General features: G+C 37.8%; 1 protein-coding gene, 1 long non-coding RNA gene and 1 pseudogene across 2 annotated transcripts; 2 read left to right on the forward strand and 1 right to left on the reverse strand.

Annotated features, from left to right (window-relative positions):
- Positions 1 to 1,109: 1,109 nt before the first annotated feature.
- LOC145460683 (ras-like GTP-binding protein RHO) lies at positions 1,110 to 11,834 on the forward strand. Its single transcript, XM_081445572.1, has 2 exons — positions 1,110 to 1,216; positions 9,912 to 11,834. The coding sequence occupies exon 2, from the start codon at positions 9,927 to 9,929 to the stop codon at positions 10,506 to 10,508; it is 582 nt and encodes a 193-aa protein (XP_081301698.1). The 5' UTR covers positions 1,110 to 1,216; positions 9,912 to 9,926; the 3' UTR covers positions 10,509 to 11,834.
- LOC145460684 (ras-like GTP-binding protein RHO pseudogene) lies at positions 1,210 to 6,876 on the forward strand (annotated as a pseudogene).
- Positions 11,835 to 21,837: 10,003 nt separating the features above from the next.
- LOC145502675 (uncharacterized) lies at positions 21,838 to 23,159 on the reverse strand. The gene is made up of 3 exons (XR_014051379.1): positions 23,087 to 23,159; positions 22,634 to 22,703; positions 21,838 to 22,241 (listed from the first exon to the last, which is right to left on the reverse strand). It is a non-coding gene; the product is annotated as an uncharacterized LOC145502675 (long non-coding RNA).
- Between the last annotated feature and the right edge of the window lie 17 nt (positions 23,160 to 23,176).

The following is a 23,176-nucleotide window of genomic DNA, read 5'->3' on the forward strand; positions in this document are numbered from 1 at the left end:
AAAACAGTTCCCACTGTGTTGTTTAGTAAACTCTGGTTGCCATGGTGAACACTTGATCCGTGCGTATTTTAGGGTTCATACCTCAAAATAATGACCTCAGTAAAGAGACAATAGGTACCGTGTAGAGAATTCGAAATTTGTACGCGTGATCACACATTCTTTTGCTTCTCAAGTTTGCCGAAAGCTCTCTTCTTTTGGGAAACGTTGATTTACACTGATGTCTATGCAGTGAGTATCAAAATACAAGAGAAATTTTCGGTCATTTGTTGAGATTCACGAAGTCACGACAGTTGTAATTGCTAACAAATTGCGTGACATACACGAAGTCCGTGACAGCCAGTATTTGTAATCCTTAAATGCGTCAAATTTTTCTGTTCTGATTTGAAGAAGCGTATTTGCATAGTTACGTCAACTTCGAAGTATCGTAGAGGAAATATCAACAAAGAATTCACGATCTCAAATGCGTCAGACCCGTTTCGCATTTGTCACGCAACCTGAAACAAAAGAAGGGAGGTTTCTTTGATTGAAATGGAATATCGTTTCGGAAATGTTTTAAAATCGTTCCAGAAAAGTAATTTTGTCTGGGTATAATATAGTATATATGTCAATCTCTTGATTTCATGTGTCAGATTCCTGTTCAGACTTACTGCTATCAAAGTGATCGGATGTAAAATGCGTCTAAAGAAAATTTCGATGGATTTATATCTGGGGCTATTCTTAGAACACCAATCTGTCCAATGACAAGCTTCGTTATAAGCAGATACGAAACAGGTATGCGAAGAATGTTGCTTAGACTAACCTAGAAAACATGAATTATAATTAGCCAAGCGAAACCAGGGAGGGATTTTAAACCTCGGAAAATTCAGTGATTGGAGAAAGGAAATTTGTTTCGCGTCGATCAACCAGTGAAAATCTACGGAAATTGTCAGAACACGGGTTTATGTATGGCTGATCGAGGATAATACACGAATCACGACTGGTTGAATTCATTGGTGTGTAAAATCAATTGTCTTTTGACCAATCAGAGCAAAGGATTAACCCATGGGATTTACCGCAATGTGGTGTGAGGTCAGCGGTCAATAATAACCGAACCCCCCTATAGGATAAATTGAAGGTGTGGCTTGAATGCTTGGTGATCGACTCTCGGCCATTTCCTGATTTCTGAGTTCGTCGGTTCTGGCTCATAGCAAGGGATAGTTTACTTGGATTTGGAAAGGTAGGTTGAAAAATATCACTTATAGAAGACTATGGGATCGGAGATCGTGAACTATTTGAAGGGTTTGAGGGGTTAATCAAGCCATAAGTGTAGTTGATACTTCAGAATGGCAGCGATTCGAACTAACCAGGAGAGCAAATTCTTTACGGTGTAATTTCACAATCCATCCCACCTTCACCCCTAAAGTTAAGCCAAGAAATCCGTATATTGAGATGTTCTTTATTTATTTGTTTTACTTTAAGTGTGATTTTCGATGAGTTTCTCTTTGAAACATAGCGTTCAAACGATGGATGTTGAAGAGTGCGTGCTCTGTAGAGCAACGGGGTGTTATGCTTCAGCAACGCGGTTACATGCCAGTGCTCAATTGGGTTTAGAATTTGCTCTCCTAACCTAGTGTAGTCCGTGACTAGATAAAATGCTGATCGTTACCAGATTTTGTGCGATTACCAGTTTGTTGAGGGTTATTTTGAACCATATTAACAATGTACTCTTGCAAGACGCTTGATATGATCGATCGCGCGCTGGGCTGCACAGTTCCACAAACCGGCGAATTTTAAAAGCGGCCCTTTGGCCTTTCCGAGGTACCGCCTTTTGCCTGTCATTGATAATTTATCTTCGTTTTGTTCGATTCGAGTCAGTAAAACTGAAAATTTGTAATCGTCCTCAGCGCCAAGTTCCCTAACAACATGACGGTTCTTTGAAATTGTCCAAGCTGATCGGCGACATCGAATAAAGTACACAACTTTACGAACACAAACCGTGGTTTTGAGGCGAAAAATAATACCTTCCTCTACCTTGTATTGGTTCACAATAAATAGATTTTCTCGATCTTTGCTCCGCCCTAAGGTCGGCTCTTTGGATAATCGTTTTACGAAACACACTTTGTAAATTTTATTGAATTGTTTTATAGTCGCCTGAAAGTTATTTCTACTTTTATAAGTTTCCTTGCAACGCATTGGAGCTCAGCAAACTGTATTTCTGTAGTTACTTACGAGGAAAACATCAGATTATAATTTGATGGCATGCTTTCTTTAGAGGAATTTTGAAAATAACTGAAAGCTAAATTTAGTATTGAGGGGTCAATTCAGGCCCCATCCAAACTAGGACGGAGAGATTTGAAAATGGGGTTTGCACTCTGAAAACACATCAAATGCTTTTCATCCACACTATGCTGGAGAAGTTGAAAATGCAACAATCACTGGTCATTTTGAATTTAATTTGTGTCTGAGGATAAAACTCGTGCAGGAAATCTCATGATTATCGTGTTGTTATCATTTTTTGGAAAGCACCATTTTCAAAGTGTTTTCCATCCACACTAAAACTCAAGGTCAAGGTTTTCAAATTTCTCTGGTTTTAGGAGTGTTTTCTAAAAGTTCTGTTCTCGTGACGGATTAGTGTGGACAGGCCGTTATTGTGGACAGTAGGCCTTACTATAGAAATAAAGCTATGTTTTCAATTTTCACTGGTATAGTGTGGACAGAGCATCAGTGTCTTAAAACCAAAACCAAAGTTATCTCTCTGACCAGTGACAGAAAACAGAAACAATTCAATGAACCACTCTTAATTCAAGGTGAATACATGTAGCTGAATGTGCAAGCGAGTCACGCTTGTTTTGTTTTCATTTCTGATTGGATGACAAAGTTGCACATGTCTTTTTCTAACTCAATCATGTAGTGTAGTAATGCACAACCAATTACTTTTCGACACTCAAGCAAAATCTGCTGTGCTATTCACCTTGGCTGTTTGCGACTTTAATTTTTTTATTTTTGCTGGAAAATGGCTTTTTTTTCTGATGAGAAAGTGAACAGTCACAAAAGATGGATTTTTTTGTGTGGCAAGATAACCAGTTTCGTGGAAGTTGTTACTGGTAGTAGTAGCTGTGTTGTTATGGGCGCAGTTTGAACAACGTTAAGAAAGGTGAGTGTGTGGTTCAGTTTATTGTAATATATTTTACATTTAGATTGAATGCCTCTCTTGAATATTGTTGTAAACCAAGCATTGGTGAATTTTTCTAACTCTTGATTTGTTGACTCTTGTCATACTTCATCACCTGTAGCCATAATTAACAAAGTTGTCAGAATCTATTACCTATCGGCAGTATTCCCTGTTGTTTAGTGTAGCGTAGACTTTTATAGTACAGTGAAAACTCGCTATCTCTATCTCTAAGCAGGGCTCGGAAAAAAGTGCCATCGAGTCATCCAGGACAAGTAGATTTTCCTGCCGGGCAAGTGACTTTTCATTCTCACTTGCCCAGTGTGCAAGGCCCAGGCAAATCGTCTTACAACTTAATAAAAAAAGTAAACTAAGACTTGCCAATGGCAAGCAAACTTTGAGAGCTGCTTGTCTGAAGGGCAAGTTAGAATCAAAGTGTTTTTTAGCCCTGTTTAAGAGAAGGAAAAATAATTTGAAATGTGGGGGGAGGGGGTCAAGATAGCCAACAGTAAGTGAGTGGAAAATTACATTTAAAGGAAAATGATTCGCGTTTGAGATAGCAGAGAGTTGGAGACAACCTGTTTTGAGATGGTGAGGTTTTACTGTAATATTATGCTGTTGCAGCCAGGAGTTTTTTAAGTGTGTTATGGTGTGGTGGAAGCAATTTGCATTCGGAACTGATTGTCCTCTGAAAGCTTTGGACTAACTTAAGTCTTAACACAGCACATGCAACAGAAATTGGTATACATGTGTTGATTTTTTCAGAGAAGTACTTACTTTATATGAAATTTTGAATGGAAACTCTTCAAAATTACTTGCTGAGAATTTTTCTGCCATTGTTTTCACAGAACTGTTCAGGCTAGTGGAATGTATTGGATCAATGCTATATGCAGTAAAACCACAATCACTCCGAAAACCACAAGAGAGCCTGTTTAGATCCATTTTATAGATCAGTTTAGTTCTTCAGGGGAAGGAGTCGCAGTTGATAATGGTTCAGTTTTTATCCTAACTGACACTTTGTAAGAATGTTGAAAGCAAGCTGTAAAATATGCCTACATAAGCTGCAACATTAAGGGAATTTCTTATAGCTTTTAGAGTGCACAATTCCGAAGAAAACAACAGCAGTAAGTGAAAACATCTCATTAGTTCGTGAAATTTGAAAAGCATTTAAAAACTTTTGAGAATTTTATCGTCCTTTGGAAGGATTATTTCACTCATTACACAAAGATCGAGAAAAAGGCCAGCTTTAAAAAGTCCTGAACTTTGTGCACATTAACATGTACATGCTCTTTATATGTCGGTGGTGTTCTTCTATTTGTAAGCTTGGCAGAAATCACAGAATTAGACCATAAACTCAAAGAAAATCTCTTGCTTTTCACAAAAATTAATTTTGTTTAATACAAAGAACACATTGCATTATATGAACTTTTTTATTAGTCTATCACCAGCAATTAACTAATCTAGCATGTTTGATTGAAACTCTTTGCTGAAATGGATGTAGAAGATTTTTGTATTTGCCAAAAATAAAATTACAATTCACTGAAGTAGTCCAGTGTTATTTTAAACAATGTTCCTTGCTTAACATCTTGTTTGTAGCAAGTAACAGTGGAAAAACTGAACCATGTACTGGAACTTGTTGTTTTCTTTTTTTGAGTGTTTTCAAGAAATTTTAATTTTCTTTGGTTTCTTTCCATGCTGCTTGTTTAGTTTCTTAATTCCAGTTCAGTCCTTAGACATAAACATGAATTTTCATTCCACCCTACAGATTCAATATCCAACATGACAGCCCTAAGGAAAAAGCTGGTCATTGTAGGTGACGGTGCCTGTGGAAAAACTTGCCTTCTCATCGTGTTCTCCAAAGATCAGTTTCCTGAAGTTTATGTGCCCACAGTTTTTGAGAATTACGTGGCCGACATTGAAGTCGATGACAAGACGGTAGAGCTAGCATTATGGGATACAGCAGGACAAGAAGATTATGACAGGCTACGACCTCTCTCCTATCCTGACACTGATGTTATTCTGATGTGCTTCTCCATTGATAGTCCTGACAGTTTAGAGAACATCCCTGAAAAATGGACTCCTGAAGTCAGGCATTTCTGCCCTAGTGTACCAATCATTTTGGTTGGTAACAAGAAAGATCTGAGAAATGATGAAAATGTAAAGAGAGAGTTAGCAAAGATGAAGCAAGAGCCTGTTAAATATGAGGAGGGAACTTTAATGTGTGAAAAGATCGATGGTGCTGCTTATTTGGAATGCTCTGCAAAGACAAAGGAGGGAGTGCGAGAGGTATTTATAAAAGCTACAAGAGCAGCTCTTCATAAAAAGAAGGCCAGAAAGAAGGGAAAATGTCATATACTGTAAAATATTTGAACTTGTTCCACAATGTACTTTGCTCTAATAAGAGATACCTACTGACTAATGTGAAAATAAAACCACCCATTGTTTTCAGCTTGTGGGTGAATCAGTCTGTTATGACAGAGAATTTCTTTCTTAAAAAAAAGAGAGTTCCATAGTCACCATTTATTAATTTGAATCATTAGTATTGTTACATGGCAATACACTGCCCAGCTAGTGTGGCGTATTTCCAATGATGAAGTTATGCATTCCTGTTATTCTGTTGGCGGCTAGGCAGCAGCTTTATTGTCACTGCGGATGCATAGCTGGGTGTGGGCAGGTAATACATTCATTATTTACTGAGCGTTTTCATAGGTGCCTCATACTAGCTGTGTCCTCATCACATAAAATTTCAGAATAAGGTCCTGGACGCACTAGGCAAATTTTTGTTTATTTTGCAAATATATTTGTCATCAGTTCCATTTTACAATTGCGCACGGTGTTTTCCTTCCTACCAAAATTTTGTCAAGCTGTACCAAACTTCAAAGTCGCCCTCATCCTGCCCTGGAGCAGGACAAATTTTTGTCAAGGGTCAAACTGCCAGATTCTACAATTTAGAGGCATTAATCTTGACTGAAAATGTGAAGCGAGTAAATTTGATCTTGCTTTTGAGAGTCAATACATTCAGGCAACTTGATACTCATGGCTATCGAACATTTTGGTGTTTTCAAGTGTGTAGGCAATTACCAAATTGAAAATTAGCTGGAGGCAAGATCTATCAACATTTTTGGCAGGGCCAAACAAATCTTGACGAGCTAGTGCGTACAGTACCAAACTGAATATTTATAGTTGAGATTTTTGTCTGTGCAGTAACAATATCTGTGTCCAGAATACAATTCACATTAGTGACAAAAACATTTTGTAGAATAGTTAATTATACCTGATACTGTTCTGGTACTCTTATCCTGTGTTGTCAAGAATCAGGCATTTCCAATATTTGTAAAAGAAATTGTAGTCACTAATGAATGATGTCGTCAAGTTATACTCCTCCCCCGCCCCCAAGAATTTTGAACCATTACATAGACATTAAATGGTTTTGGAAAACAGAAGTTATAGTAACCAACAAAGTTGCAATTCTTGAATGGTTGAGAATTTTGTGGGGTTTTGGAATAACGTAATAAGTGTAGTTCCAACTTTGGTTCTAGCTTAAAGGTTCTCTGGTATAACAGCCCTTTGAGGGTAATGGGCAGGCTAGTATACTATTTTTTAAAAGTTTGATTTTTGTATGTAACATGTAATGAAGTAAATGCTGTTGTTATGAGGCTGTAATTTGTGAATGAAGATATCCTTTTCCGTTTGACCAATTGAAATAATAAAAAGCGTTATTATTTTGACACTGTTGTACAACTTGTTATTGTTTCATGAGAATTGGAATGAGTGGACAAGGGGGGGGGGGGCAGATAGTGGGGAAGGTTTATTTCAATGAATTTTACAATTCAGCGATGCTCAAATATATATTTGGAAGGGATGTTTATCAAAAATGTCTGAGTCCATAGAAAAGTGCTTTCAAAAGATATGAAGTGGGTGCAGCACATATCAAAGAGCAACAAGACAGGCCCAGACAAAGCTTTGAAAACTGCATATGTTATACTTGGTGATTCACAACAAAATACCTCTGGCCTGGCGCACGCCACTGGTGATCACAGCCCTAAATTTGGCTTCAAATTGCTCTAGCAAAAGTATTCGCAATCTGATCGGGGTAATGTTTAGTCACGAGTTAAGACTATCAAATATCTTTCCCGTGGAAGGATTTGTACTATATTGCAGTGTTACTTGAAAGAAATGAAGCCCATTTAATGCTCCACAAAGGGGCCTTTTTTGAATATGGCCCGTAACATTTGCTTTCACCAGCGCACAGATCACATTTTCTTAAGTGTTGTACTTTCCCCAGCGAGAAAACTTTTCAGTAAGAAGCCAAAACTTATGAGCTCTCTAAACTTAGAAAACAATTTTCCTTAACAAAACATTCGTACTAGTTTTTGTGCTTAACAGTAACGCAACACAATGACATCCCAGTTTTCATTGTGAAGCCATTCTATAAATTGTTTCCAGTTTGTTTACTATGGTAAATAAGCTTTAGTAATAGTAATATATCAAATTCATTTAGGGTTAACATCATTTTTTGACAACCATTTAACACTTTGCACTGTGCCATGGCATGAATTACAGATTTCCTTGCGTGCCATGGCATGAAATTAATGTGCCTAAATCATGTGCAAGCTGTGCCAAAGCTGTGCCAAAATCGCCGTTAAATTGTGCCAAAGCTGTGCCTATACTGTGCCTGGGCTGTGCCTAAGCTGTGTTGAAATTTGGCAATAATGTGTAGTTCCAGAAAATATCCATGCCTCCAACATTGAGCGAATTTCACCTAAGACACCCCACGTACCAGGAATTTCTATCTTCTGAACTCAAAAATACCTCCTTCCACTGCTCTAGAATTTTCAAGAGTATTAGGTAAACCCCCCTTACCTTCTGGAAAAATTCACTCATGCAAAAAAGTGTGTTAAAGTTCAAGTTCATCCAAACACTAGGCCATCTGCATTGTACATCACTGCTGTTTATTTCCGATCAATCGTAACATCTGAAGATACACACTAAGAAATAATACAACAATTTATTTAAATATGCTTCACGAGTGAAATATAGATAAAACGGTAACTTGTCCAATTACCTTCCTGTATCATTATGTTCCTTTGTAAACGTGGTACAATTTCTGTTGAAAGACCAATAAGCTGAGTCTGGATAAAATTGACATCATACTTGTCGTGAACGAATCGCTAATACATTTGCGAAGAAAGCCAATTTTTACAGCAAAATTACATACAAATGGACAGATAACAAAAGTCACTGAAATCATGACAGCATGTTCTTTGCAGTTGTTAGCTTGCAAAGTTACTTTGAATGTCCAACTTACAAGCTCAAATTTTCTTGGTGGAAAAACTTGGTGCACTCAGCGAGTGCTGCGATCTTTACATTGCACGAACTTTACATCGCAAAATTCCCAAATCATGCTTAAACTTTACATACACTGTACCTTCAAAAAATCGTGCCAAAACTGTGCTTGGTCTGTGCCTAATTTGAAGCAGAAGTGTTCATTTTTCCTGTACTTCCCAAACAAAGTACTCTTCAGAAATCGCCCTATAATGCATTGCGTGCATGGGGATATGCTCTTAGCACGTCATTTTTTTTCTTAGCGCTTTATGTATGTACCCAAGAGTCAACTCAAACTGTCAGGACTATCATAAATCCAGGCTTGCTTGAATAACATGTAAAGAATAAGTGAGAGATCAATGCAGTCATCTAGTAGCTAGATAAAATCATCTAGTCATCTAGTTACTTATCATAAATGATAAGTATTAAATCAAATTTAAATGCAGTTTTGGACGATTCTTGTGGAATGTCTTTATGATAATTATGCTAATCAATTATGCTAATTAATGTCCAGACAAATTGACAAGATGTCTGACCAAAATGAAGAATTTTGAAAGGAGACAGGTCCTCTTAAAGAAGAAAAATTATTTCCAGCACTGCAGTCTGTGTGATTCTAATGCCAGAATCTTGGTTGGTTGGTTGGGGGAATCACTTAAGTGTGTTACTAAAAGAAACTAATGGAAACTGTGTACTGCAACTCAGGGATTTTAAATTGAAACGAAGGAGCAGAAGGAAACCATAAAGTAGGCAGAGCTCTATTGGGTCATGATAAATGAGACTGAGTGAGGAAGAGTGCTGTGGTGGGTTGTCCCCACCTGCAGGGGGGATGGGTTGTCGTCCCTGGAAAATTTTGACAATACGGGTACAGTGAGGTGCATTGTAGTCCATTTTTAGCACCCAAAGGTGATTTTGTTGGAGGCCATGCCACCTTGCACGTTAATTTAACAAGAGTTCAGAAAAGGCAGCATTGTCTGTTGCCTCCACTTCATCATAGAAAATGTGTGCGTTCAGACAAACCTGATATAGGTATGTTTAATGATGGCAGAATGCCTCCCAAAAATTGCTGTTGCTTTGAAGTTCCAAAGGTTCAAACAATAGACACACTGCCACCTTTTTTACCTGTTCAGTTGTTTCCTCAGAAGGATCAGATCATGATTACCTTGGTGAAACAAAACAGCATATTAATAAACTTTGAGATGAACAAAATAACCCCCACAAATGCTTGAAATAGCCGGTGACTTGCACCAGGTGCTGGCTTATTGTGAAAACCCTGCTTCTTGGGCTTGGACTGTTTAGTTTTTCGGCTGCATAGCATTCAGCTGGTTCATGCATAGTGAAGCATTTTGTCTGAAGTGCTGAAACTGCTGAATTAGATGTTAGAAGCAATATAGCTAAATAGTTATTGAATTGAAAGTTAAGTGTTTGATTTATTTTGCAGATTGTGGGTTACGACATGACAGCTATTAGGAAAAAGCTGGTTATCGTGGGTGATGGTGCCTGTGGAAAAACATGCCTTCTCATCGTGTTCTCCAAAGATCAGTTTCCTGAAGTTTATGTGCCCACAGTTTTTGAGAATTATGTGGCCGACATAGAAGTCGAAGGCAAGACGGTAGAGTTAGCATTATGGGATACAGCAGGACAAGAAGATTACGACAGGCTACGACCTCTCTCCTATCCCGACACTGATGTTATTCTGATGTGCTTCTCCATTGATAGTCCTGACAGTTTAGAGAACATCCCTGAAAAATGGACTCCGGAAGTTAAGCATTTCTGCCCAAATGTACCGATCATTTTGGTTGGTAACAAGAAAGATCTGAGAAATGATGAAAACACAAAGAGAGAGTTAATAAAGATGAAACAAGAGCCTGTTAAGTTTGAAGAAGCCAAGTCAATTTGTGAAAAGATCAATGGCTATGATTATTTGGAATGCTCTGCTAAAACAAAGGAAGGCGTAAGAGATGTATTTAAAACAGCCACAACAGCTGCACTTCAGACCAAGAAACGGAAAAAGAAGAAGGGATGCAGTATATTGTAAAATGGTTGAACTTGTTCCGCAGAACTTTGCTTTAAATAATGTGATATGCTAGAGCTCACTAACTTACATGGAAGGAACTTCTCCCACTCTGTTTGGGGTGGGCCAATCCAATGTAAAAGAGAACTTCTTTCTGAAACAAAAAGGAGATGTCCTTAGTTATCATTTATTAATTTGAATTATTAGTATTGTTACATGACCATGCACTGGTCTACCTGTATGGCATATTCTGATGGTGAGATTGCATATCATTGTATTTCTATTCGCTGTGAGGCAGCAGGTTTCATTGTAAGTTAGGATATATAGCCAGGTGTGGTGATGCAATGATGTTTATTAATTGACAAGTGTATAAAAAAAACTTGCCTTTCTCTTTAAAGTGAATTAATGTTATTGGCCCTTCTGTGTTTTTGGCCAATAGGCTTTTTGCATGATGTGATCTCTCGGGACAAAATCCAGTTTTTCAGATCACTAAGTATTAACTGGTATGTCGAAAACAGCGGAAACTAAGGTTGATTGGTGCAAGATTGGATTGTAAGACTTAAAGGAGCTATGTCACCGCTTGTTGAGTTCGTTTTTTATGATCAATGAAATTGCCTTTGAATTGAAGGGAAGTTTACAAAGGTAGCGAAACATCAATGATAGAGTAATCTAAACAAGAACAAAGAGCATCAAACATAGAGACATTGCAAGCTACAAACTTGGAAAATTAATGCCAATGTGTAATTTGATTTAAGACATAGCTCCTTTATCTTTTTGTGGTGTACCATTGCTGATCTTGTAGCATGAGATCAGGTCATTCAAAGAGCTCATGTGACCTCTCAAGAAATAAGTAGAATATTGAATAACCGACAATGTGTGTAAGTGATTGTCTCTCAGCAACAGATTTTGATTGTCTTTAGCTAGATAAAAACTACTGTTATAAAATAGTTTTTGTAGGAGAATTTTTGTATGTGTTGATGTTCTTCTTGGACTGGAGTGGTTTGAAAATCCGATGTTTCCAGTGTTTGTACAAGAAATAGTATGTGCTAATTATTGCTAGTTTCATCAAAATAATGATATATTTTCTTTGGAGTTTCAGACCTTTTCCAGGGCGTAAAAGTTGTTTTCCTCAAGAATGGTGTAGAATTTGGGAGGTTTTGCACATGATGTAGTAATGGCTTCACTTATGTGCAGCTCCAAATTTGATTGCTTGGTAAATTTTTAAAACGTTTGATTTGTGTATGTAATATGCAATGTAATAAAATGCTGTTGATTCAAAGGCTGTAATTCGTGAATGGAGATACTCTTTTCGGTTTGTCCAGTAAAGTAATAAAACTTGTTATTTTGAAACGTTGTGAAATCTGGTTTGTACTTACTTTTCAGACAATTCAAGCAAATCAGGGTTTCAATTTGTGGTGCATGTGGTTTTGTCATGATGGGGGATATAATTCATTGTAGGACATATTTTATTGCTGTTTGCTTGCAGTTGGCATTTAGTTACTGCTGTTTGTTTGCGGTTAGCATTATTTACTGCTGTTTGCTTGCAGTTAGCATTTACTGCTGTTTGCTTGCGGTTAGCATTTATTTACTGCTTTTTGCTTGTGGTTACCATTTATTTACTGCTGTTTGCTTCCGGTAAACATTTATTTACTGCTGTTTGCTTGCGGGTAGCATTTACATACTGTGCTTGCAGTTAGCATTTATTTACTGCTGCTTGCTTGTGGTCAGCATTAATACACTATGAATGCTTGCGGTTAGCATTTATAATACTGTTTGCTTGCGGTTAGCATTTAAGGGGTAAAGGGGAATTGTATGCCCACGATGGTTTGGTTTGAAATGATAAGACTGATTTTCTCGGGGCTGGAGACATCTGGATCTTTTTGGGGCGGGGGGAGGAATTTTTTTTTTTTTATTCTCTCTAGGTACTTGCAGGGGTTTCATTCCGTTTTCAGAAGGAGAGTAACTGGTTTAACAGGTGGGCGAAGCTTTCTCAACTGAACTTTATAAGAAAAAACGTTTAAAACTATCCCTACCGCGGGACCAATTTTGGTTACGCCAGGTGGGCAAAACCTTCCTTAGAGCCGGGCAGTTTGTCCGGTGCCCAGCCATTAATGAAGTCCTTGACTTGTTAATTCTCCAAGGTCGTGGAAAAGTGAGGGGATCTTATTTAGAGTCAGGGAAAAGTGAACATTTTGAAGAGAAGTCAGGGAAAATTGAAATAATTTCACACGTTTAATTTATTATTTATACCATTGAAGTCTGAAGGAAACGTTTGGAGTCGCTGTGATGCCAACGATGTTTTTCCTTTACGAAACAGGAAAATTTGTTGAAAAGTTGGAAAGGACGGCTATAAGGAGAGTTTAGAAGCAAGGGCGTAACCAGGGGGGACCTGGGGTGCCCTTGATCCCCCCTTCTGTGAGCGTTTTTTAAGCAAACAACCTACAACAGGTTGCGAAAACGCCACGACAATCTGGTGAGTATCCTCACTTTGACACAGTGTAACCCCCCCTTTTTTTTAAATCCTGGCTACGCCTCTGAGAAGCCACTACTATATCTGACATTTTGCATTTATTTGGTCAGAAATTTTATGTTTACCAGGTAAATGTCAGTGAATTTTAAAAGGTGATGTACGTCCGTGGCAACCATGCTGAAAAAATTTATAAAAACTGGTCAAATGCAATTTTACATGACTGCTATGTGGGGATCTGAACTGTCAGATGAGAGCAGTGGTCTGTTGGTATAGATCATAAAATGACCAACTCGAGCGCTTCTCCGCAGAAGCACGAAGGGGTTATTCGTTTGGGGACAATCCGCTGGTCGCTGCAAGTGCAGGCCGTATCTTTCGACATTTGCGCCAGCTCTCGCATAACACAGCGGATTTCTATAACGAACACCAGAACAGCAGGAAGGACTCGAGCCAACTTTCAGAGGACTAGAGAAACTGTCGAGACTTCTCAGATACCGAAACCGTGGAGTTGTGAGATGGGATATTAGGGTAAGTGCCTGTTTACAAGGAGAGAGGCCGGACGGTTACCCTAGCAAGCGGGTTACTCTAGCACTAGGGTAACTAGTAGGCAGCTAAGGGCGGGTTACCCTATCTGCGTGCTAGAGTTGCCTTGACAGGCAGGTTAACTTTTTCCCTTATAAACAGTCCAGGTAGGGTTATCCCGCCTACCCAGGTCAACTCTCTAATTGTTTCCAGACCCTTTCGGGGTAACCGGGCATTAAGTTGTCCCGATCCCTGGTTGTAGGGTTATCCTACCTGTGAAATTTTGCTTATAAACCCGGCCGGGCTATCTTTTGCCCTCCAGCTAGGGTTAACGCGCTTGCTAGGGTAACCTTCCCTCTTTGTAAACTGGCCCTAAGTCTGCAAGTGATGTTAAGAACTGTATACGTAACTCGCCCCCGATTTCACCCAACCTCGATCCCGGGCTATCTCTCTTTTGGCTAAGGGAGGCAAAGGAGAGAGAGCCTGGGATCAAGGTTGGATTTTACCCTGAGTTTTGATCGAGAATTGTGGCCGATTTGTTGAACGCATACCTGACCCTCGGAACTGAAAACACTATCAAACGTTGTTCATAACAACGACAAAGGGAGAGAAGCAGTGTCCATGTTTGTCTCCCAATGAGACGGAGCTTTCGTAATTATAATTAGGGCTTTAAAGGAAGGGTGTGTTGGGTTTGTTTTCAAGACCTTTTGGGGCACAGGAATCCTTGGAGAACAACGCGGCTGGCTTTAGCTGAGAAGAACAGCGCTGAAAAATACAGAACTGGGTGGGGAGCTTATACGCCTCTTTATCATGCTCTTCCCTCAAACGCAGGGGGACTGAGTGACGAGCAAAATTATGTGTGCGTCGGAGGATAGAGAGAAGAGGCTATCAAAAAGTTTAAGTCCTGAGAGAATTTTTGGGGGACCTAAGAGCCTTTTAGTGAGACATTCGGCTCTGCTCTAACAAAACTCTACATCGGATTTGATTCAAACATAACGACACTTCTTCCATCCCCCTTAATTTAGAGTAACACGATGTTCATGATAGAAACGCAAGGTGTAATGGACGCACGAACGCCAAGGGGGATGGACACCTCGGCGAATGCATGGGGAACGTAACAGAAACTCACTTGGAACCTAGTGGGGAATGCAACGGGATGCAGAACACACGGGGGAGGTGGAAAACATTGGGGACCCCCTGGGTGGGACAAAAGGGATACGCACATAAGGGGACATTTGGGGCACTCGCAAGGAAATAGCCGAGGGAACCCACCATATAACGGACAAGCAATCAAATGGGAGAATCTAGAGCGAACATACAGGGCCTCTGGAGGAAGCCTACCGGTAACTGATCAGTAGAAAGACATGGATAGTGGGACGAAGGGAACACATCACAGAGTGCACGCGTAATGCACACATGGGAACGCATGGCGGAAGCACGAGGAACAACGAGTAACACGCGAGGAAATGTCTGAGGGAACGCACGGGTAAATATGTTCAAGCAAAAGAATAAGACAACCGACAAGGATTGACTGCGCGGGGTATCTAGAAGGAAATTCATCCACGCCTATGGGGAGCACTGGGAATACATGGGGAGAACATATGGGGGACATTCAACCCTTGGGGGACATTACAAAAAATGTATGAGGAAACGTACTGAGAACGTAATACAAATGATGACAAGAGACCGCAAACGAAAATGCTGTTGGTATATGTAGGATCTGTATGAGATCTGATCAGCCAAAAAGAGAAATATGTTAGCAAGGCTGATAAGTACGTAGGAAGTTCAACGGGACAACGACATGATAGAGTCCAGTCTGAAAGGAACCGTGGACAGCTCTTTAGACTTGGTTGGGTCTCGTCAGCACGGTGTAGCAGTAAAACATAAAGCAACTAGCGCGAGAGCCAAGTGTCTAACAAATGCACATGGTAATGACCTCAGATGAAACTGAGAACGGACGCACGGTTTAAAGGACAAGAAAACGCCTATAGGGAAGTATGGGAAACGTGGGGGAGGGGAGAGGCGGGGAAGGGACGAAATAGTAATCCATGGGAAAATGCACGTGGTAACGTATAGCAGAACCCACGGGGAGTGCGAGGGAGCGAACACAAACGCATGGGGAAACATACTCGGAAATTCGCAGAGATGGTCTGGTGTACCGTACTAGCAAACGCTTCTGGGAACCCGCAATGCATGCGCGGAGAACGTGAGGGGTGGGGAGGGGTCCACTGGAAACTTATGGGGAAAAGCATGGTGTAGAGGTCACGTGAGGTCACACTTGGCCGAACGCAGAGGGAAACACAAGGGAAAACACGGAACACGCAACGCATGAAACACGCAACGAGCGCAGAGAAAGCAAACCCACAGTGAAGGTACTGGAAACGTTGATGATCACCTAAGCCTTTCTTTTTCATAACCGTGCGTTGTCTATTTTAGTTGTCACCAGAAAGTGTTTCGTATTCGCCTCGGTAATCTTTTTCTATGTGAAGATGTCGCAGTTAAAGGAAAAGGGAAAATATTTTTTTCCTTTGTTAATTTTATTTTCTGTTAGAGGAAGAGAGTTGGAACTTGATAGAGAGTAATGGAAGAAAAACTTCACTTTTAAACCAACGCCCCCTGGAATTAATTGCAATGGAAGACTGAGTTTTTCTACTGTTTCATAACGATAAATATATTTACAAAAAGTATAAGAATAAAGAGTAAACGTGATAGTTCCAAAACATTTCACCGCCACGTGACTTAAAACATTTTTGTTTTCCTGTCCACAATTTTTCTTTGCCTAGGAGGAGGGTTCGGAAGAGATTGGGGCTTACAGAGGTTCACTTAAAGGTATTAATTGATTTAGCACTCCAAAACGCTCTTACGAAAACCTGCCCAAAGAAATGCAATAATCACTACAAAAAAAGCACTCAAAGATATAAACAATTTTGCATTGAACCGTGATTGGGAAAATATAATTTTTTAGAAGAATCATTTTTTTTTCTCGGAGGGTGAGAAAATAACACAAAACGGTATAAAACGCGAAAATAGTAATCTGCTCAACAAGTTTTTTCCCGCGTTACATTTTACACCGCCTATCTATATTCTTCAACTGATCTTTACTTGACCCTCCAATGAAAGCATTTTTTATGCCGAAGCTTTGCTGAAGCATTTATGAATGCTGCAGGCTATATGGGCGTTTGCATAACAATGCATATGCAAAAATGCAGCAGAACATGCAAACAGGTGTTGTCGCTATGTGACTTGTTTGTTAACCATTGGCCCAACCTTATTTTCCATATTCATGAGGAATTACGCGGATCCGAGGTGATGTTTGTCAGTCAGAGAAGTTCGCGGACGGAATAACACGTACGTCGCTCTGTTCTTCACGAGAAGAAACTTGGAAGAAGAAATATCGAAGACGGTTGGGGAAAGTACTTCCATACCGTTCTAATTGACGGTAAGTTTCTATTTCTTGGCGTTTTCTTCAGTTTAAACTGAAATATATCCCCAAAAAGCTACTCCAAATTTTAGCGCGTGCGGTTACTGACTCGCTTTACGTTTCTTGTCGAAGCTTCAATAAAACGCTTCATGGTTGTAGCAAAGACTAACTTTCAGTACAGCAGTAAGAACCATTGGGACACTATAATTTTAACGAGTCGTTGTTTCCACTAAATTTTCCCCTTGCTGTTTTATATTTGCTGCTCAGTATCAAACTTTGTCTTTTCAATGCAAATTTCTTTTAATTTCATCATCACTAATTACAATCATCCTTTGAGATTTGTCTTGGAAAGTTTAAATAATCAAGTTTTTTCCTAACATCCTTTTTATCGTTTCTATTTTCAGAGCGGAGAAAAGTCCTGAAGAAAGCAATGTCAGCAGGAAACGTGGAGTGGATAACATAAAGATAAGAAGGTCATTTGAGAATTTTGTTACACTGAAACCTTTCTTATAAGAAATGGCAGTTTGGTACGACAAAATTGTACCCGCTACACCTAAAATTAGGTCGATTCTTCAGTTTAATTTATCGCGGACCTTTGAAATATTGTTTGCACTCGAGAGACTTTGATCACGAAGTGCCAAAACAAATCATCGGCTGTCAATTAAAATTCTGCCATTGTTATCAGAAAGGTCTCGGGAAGTTTTATTCTTGAGCGATCACAACAATTACGGTATTGAATTCTCAAAACCCGTGAATAAAATTGATAGCTGCCAGTTTTTCAGAAGCAAAGAAAGCAAACGGATTTATTATCGACTAGTGTCTAATTATATTGAATTGATTTCACGGGTTTATAAAATCACTCTGCAATTTCTGAATTAGGTTGTTCGTGTGTTTTTTGCATGGTTTCTATTTGTGATTTTTTATAATTTTTTTTGGATTGAAAACCGCTAAATTGTGATCGCTCAAGACACATTTACTTTGTTAATAGGTCATTAGAGTGTTTTAGGTGGTATCTGTATGTCGAAAAGCAAGTCTTGATACCAATTGGCCTTCTATGACTATTGTTAACGTTTACCCATCAAGTCAACGTTAAACAGTTTTCGATTGCCTTGTTTTCTGAACATTTTTTAAGAACTACTCTTTTACGAAGGCAAAATTTAAAATCTTTATTCGTGACTGGAATTGTCTATGGCTGAGGGCAATGTCCTTGTTCAAAATTAAAACACGAGTGGTTGTATAAAAATTGATTCACTTTGGAACTGTTTTGAATTGTTTTGTTCTGTTAAAATTTACCAAGGGCTAAACAACTTTAATTTGTGACTTGAATTGTCTTTGACTGAGGGCAATGCCCTGCGCAAATTAAAACAGTCGTGAAAAATTGTTTCATTTTGAAATTTGTTTTAATTTTCTTGTTCTATAAGGTTTACGTTTTCTCTAAAGCTTTATACAAACAAAATTACTATTAATTTGTGATTTGGATTGTTTGTGGCAGAGGGCAATGTCCCTCCCTGTTCAAAATTAATAAACGAGTCATCCTATAAAAATTGGAGATCAAAAGTCTGATTGAAACTTAACTATATTTGATTATTTCTTCGTCTAAAAATCTTGTATCATTCCAGAGAAGAACTGAAAAAACTAAGGAGTGCTTTTATTTTTAACGTTTCTCAAAATTGTTAAGTCATTGAAGTGAATTTAATATCTGTCCTAGTTGCTCGAAATTTACGTTTTGATTTGTTTTACTTCATCGAATTTAGGCGTACAAAGCGAACTCGACATACGAAGCCACCTTAAAACAACATTAAGAGAGAACATTGGGTTTCTGAAATGATTTTAATTTACTCGAAAAATTACTGTTTCGCTATAGATTTATTATAAGACATTTCGTTACGGCGAAGGGTCGGTGAAGTTTCGATCTTCATTAGCTCTTTTGCTTGGGAGGGACAAAATATCTTTCAGAAACCCATGTTCTCTGTTAGAGTAGGTGAGGTTGTAAAGAATTATATCTGGTTTCAACAGTAACAGTAATCGTGTCGGTATAGAAATATAAATCGCTCGGTTTATTTGTTTGTGTTTTTTTATCTATCGTTGGCAATTGGCAAATATTTTACCCAAAACATAAACGTTCGACATAGAATGGCAATAGATTTTTGTAATGTGTTTAGTGAAAACCAGATATTATTCTTTAAAGCCTCACTGACTTTAAGTTAATCAGGGCTTTCATCAAAACCAGTTTATGAATGCTACACAGGACCAGAATCCAAATAAAATGCTCAAAAAATTTCTAGGATAATTTCCACTGAATTTTCTTTAAAAAATTTTTTTTCTTATGCGACGTTTATGAAATTGTTTGCTCAAATTTGGGCCTAAAATCTTCGTCAGTCTTCAAAATGTTTTTTGCTTCGTTACTTGTTTTTTGTTCTCTAAAAGTTTTCTCAGAGCTTAACTTTTACGAAGGCACAACTTTGATTCGTGAGTTGAATTGTCTATGGCTGAGGGCAATGCCCCCGTTCAAAATTAAAACTGAGTGGTTGTATGAAAATTGTTTGAGTTTTAAAAGGTCTTGTTTTCTAGAAGTTTACGTTTTCTCTAAAACTTGATGAAGAAAACATAACAATTTGTGTTTTAAATTGTCTATGGCTGAGGGCGACGCCCTGTCCAAATTTAGACTTGAGTGGTCGTATGAAAATTAATTGTCTCAATTTGGAATTGTCTTGTTCTCCAAAAATATACGCTTTCTTTAAAACTTTATGAAGGCAAGATCACAGTTTGTGACTTGAATTTTCCATGGCTGAGGGCAATGATCTTGTTCAAGTTTAATAAACGAGAGACCGAATGAAAATTGTTGCAATTTGAACTTGATTTGATGAGTATACTCGGCACAACTACATTTATGAAATTGTTTGCTCAGACTTTGCGATACATTTTAATTCGTTGGTTGTCCTGTGTAGCAAACTGAAACGAATGGTTTTGATGTGGCTCGATTTAATTTCTCGAAGGTAACTTGGCAAGCCGTAAACATATTTTAAAATTGGCTAAGAATTATTCAGAAATGTTTTTTTTTTGTCGGCTTAGTGACGGAAGTTGCGGTAATTTACTCGTGCGTTGGATAAAAAAATTGTTCAAATTTGCGTAGATTTTATTTTTCATTTCTGATACTTATGGCTTGCCTTTGCTATCTTCTTGAAATATATTGCATGATGATATCACGTTAAACAGTTTTGCCTTGAATGACGAATAGCTAGAAATCTATTTACAGAAATAAGACGAGCAGGTTAAAATTTGCACAACTGCAACGTTTCTGCACAACATTGAGGGGGCGAAAACATTTTTAAGTCGAAATGTTTAAGTTTCTTAAATATTTCGGTTTAGAAATGTTTCCACCCTTTCAATGTTGTGTAGAAACGTTGCTGTTGTACACGTTTTTAACTTGTTCTTCTCATTTCACTGAATAGATTTCTGTCTGCTCGTCGTTTAGGGCTGACTATTTAACAAGATATCATCATGGATTATACTATCTTGTACACAAACAAATTTCTGCTGGATTAAAAAAAATTATGTTAGAACCAAAATTTTTCTGAGACTTTGTGTACAAGATGGTATGTATTGTAAATTTTTTGGCGGGAAAAATTCAAGGGGGTACCCCCTTAAAATTTTTGCGAAAAAAGTTGCCAGGGGAAACGCTGTGCAAATTTTTTCCAATTTTCCCGCCAAAAGTCTTAGTATATATAGGACAAATTTTTTGATGACACCTTTGTAATTGATTTAATTGAATTTCACTTAACTAATTAACTATTGTAAGTAGAAATATGAAGATGAATAAAACAATTGAAATGAAACACTTGTTGTGAGTACTTTATTGTTTGAAATATTTTATTTAGTTAATAAAGATTACAAGAGATATTGCACACCTCAATAAAATATTGAATTTATTGACTATTAAGTTAAGTATACACTTAGAATTAAACTACATCTTTTCAAAATAAAATAATAATTGGCGCATGCGTATTTTAGGCGCCGTATTTTTTCTAAGTCTTTTGGTGGTAAAAATAAAAATGTTTAAACAGATATCAACAAGAAGTATTTTTTTTTTAAAAAAATGGCGCATGCGTATTATAAGCGCCCGTATTTTTTCTAAGTTTTTTGGCGGGAAAATTAAAAATTTTTAAACAGATGTTAACAAGTAATTTTTTTTTTTAAAAAAAGGCGCATGCGTATTATAAGCGCCCGTATTTTTCTAAGTTTTTTGGCGGGAAAATTAAAAATTTTGGCAAGGATTATCATGAAAGCAAATTTCAACACAATTTTGCAAAAAAACACTTTTAATCTCCTTGTATAACTTGGTACAATAAGCTAAACAAAAATATTTTCTAGAAAAGTAATCATGGGCCTCGCACACAAATTTGAGCATTTCAAGACAATGATTGTCCATCTTGATTCAAAAGTTTTGGAACACGAAGAATTAACTGCACGAGAAAACGAGAAATTTTTAGAAGCAAATTGTGGCTTGGAAAAATAGTAGTTGGAAAAATGTAAAGCTTATCTCCCAAGTGAATGACTCTGTGAGCTCGAAAATTGCACGTATTCTATAAAAAAAATTACCTGAAATTAATTTTGGTGGCGGTATTTTGACAAACAGATGACAATTCATTCTCTTCCTATAAAATTATATAGCATAAAGCCAACAACTTGGAAAATTTACAAGTCCTCTTGTTCCTTTTACCGAAGAGAATAAGCTTTTGGTGTACGCTAAACACGAAGGCTTGCTACGAAATAATTTTTCCAAATCGAATTTGGATGTGACATTTTAATTTCGTAAACAAGACAATTAGAATTAGTGAACAGTGTAGTATAAAACAGACACGTACATTTGCAATTTGCCTGTAAAAATGATTTTTGGTTGCGATGTTTTGGCAAACAGACAACCAATCCCAGTAGTAAAATAAACAATTGCCTTCAAAAACGCGAGCTCACAGAGTCTGTTTACCGAGAGATAAACACGAAGAATCGCTCAAAAAATGATTTTTCCACGTCAAATTAGGGCTTGATAATTTTGTAAACAAGACAATTAGAATTGGAGAACAGCCCTACATTTAAACAAGCGAATACTTTTGCCTTTGTAAAAAAAATCTAACGAATCGAATCTTCTCTTGCGAATTTCCATAATTCTGCCGCTTGAAATTAATCTAATAGTCTCTCTTACTTCGCTCCCTTGTGTATTATTCTCAGCTCCAAATATAATGCCTTCAGAGTTTTGCCTTCTTAATTTCTTCCTGTAATGTCTTGCTTCTCTTGCCTCCAATGCATCGCCATTTGTCGTTTTCTTCAATCGATCGCCTTCAGAGAAATCCTGCAAAAAAATAAAATATATATATATCGATTTAATAAACAAGCTTTGTAGTTGTCAACAAGCTGGTCCGCTTTTGCATTTCATTGCCGATTGCGAGTTCACGGCCGATATTATCCCGAAAGCTTGTGTCTTTATAATATTGTAACTAGAAAACATTTTAAAATTTTACTATGATTGATCCTGGCTGCGGTCCCTCGATGGTTTTATTATCCCTGGGATTAACATCGAACAAACTGAAAAAGTTATAGAATTTCCAGGGCTTGAAACTTCGCAAAACACTTTGATACTACCGAATCGCCGTTTGAATGAGCCGCCTTAAAGATATCAAAGATTCCAGTTGTATGACTATTTATTTAAGTTGAACAAAACGTGAATTGAGAGTGTTAACGTACCACTGGTCTTTAACAGCAAGTCATGTTCCAATTCATCAGAAGACATCTCAGCTCAGTAATTCAGTCCAATCTACAAATTAAATCAAGAAAACAATATAAGAGACAATAGCTCAGAAAAAAACAGCACTTCATTACCGAAAACAAACAAACAAAAAGCTTGGACTATTGCAGTCACTGGCCAAAATAGCACAAAACAACAATTACTCCAAAAAGACCTAAATGGCAAACTGGAGCATACCATGATCATAAATTTGTTTTTTGGGCAAACCATGTCAACATATAATTTCTCCCTACAACATCAAGACACTGTCAAGTAAACAGGTGATGAGAATAAAGACTGAATTGATCTTATCTTGATGTATCTTAAATTCTCCGAACTGAGATTGATAGACCTGTGTGTAATACAGTAACGAGAATTACTGTTTTTAGTTTAGGACTAGAAGTTCAAGTTACCTGAAGAGATAGTGTCAAAGCATCAATGACATCTTCGTTCATTCCCAACCTTGTTGGATCGCACTGCATTCCTGGAATAAAGAGTAAAAA

This window comes from Orbicella franksi, chromosome 11, assembly GCF_964199315.1.
Source record: "Orbicella franksi chromosome 11, jaOrbFran1.1, whole genome shotgun sequence".
Taxonomy (NCBI): Eukaryota; Metazoa; Cnidaria; class Anthozoa; order Scleractinia; family Merulinidae; genus Orbicella; species Orbicella franksi.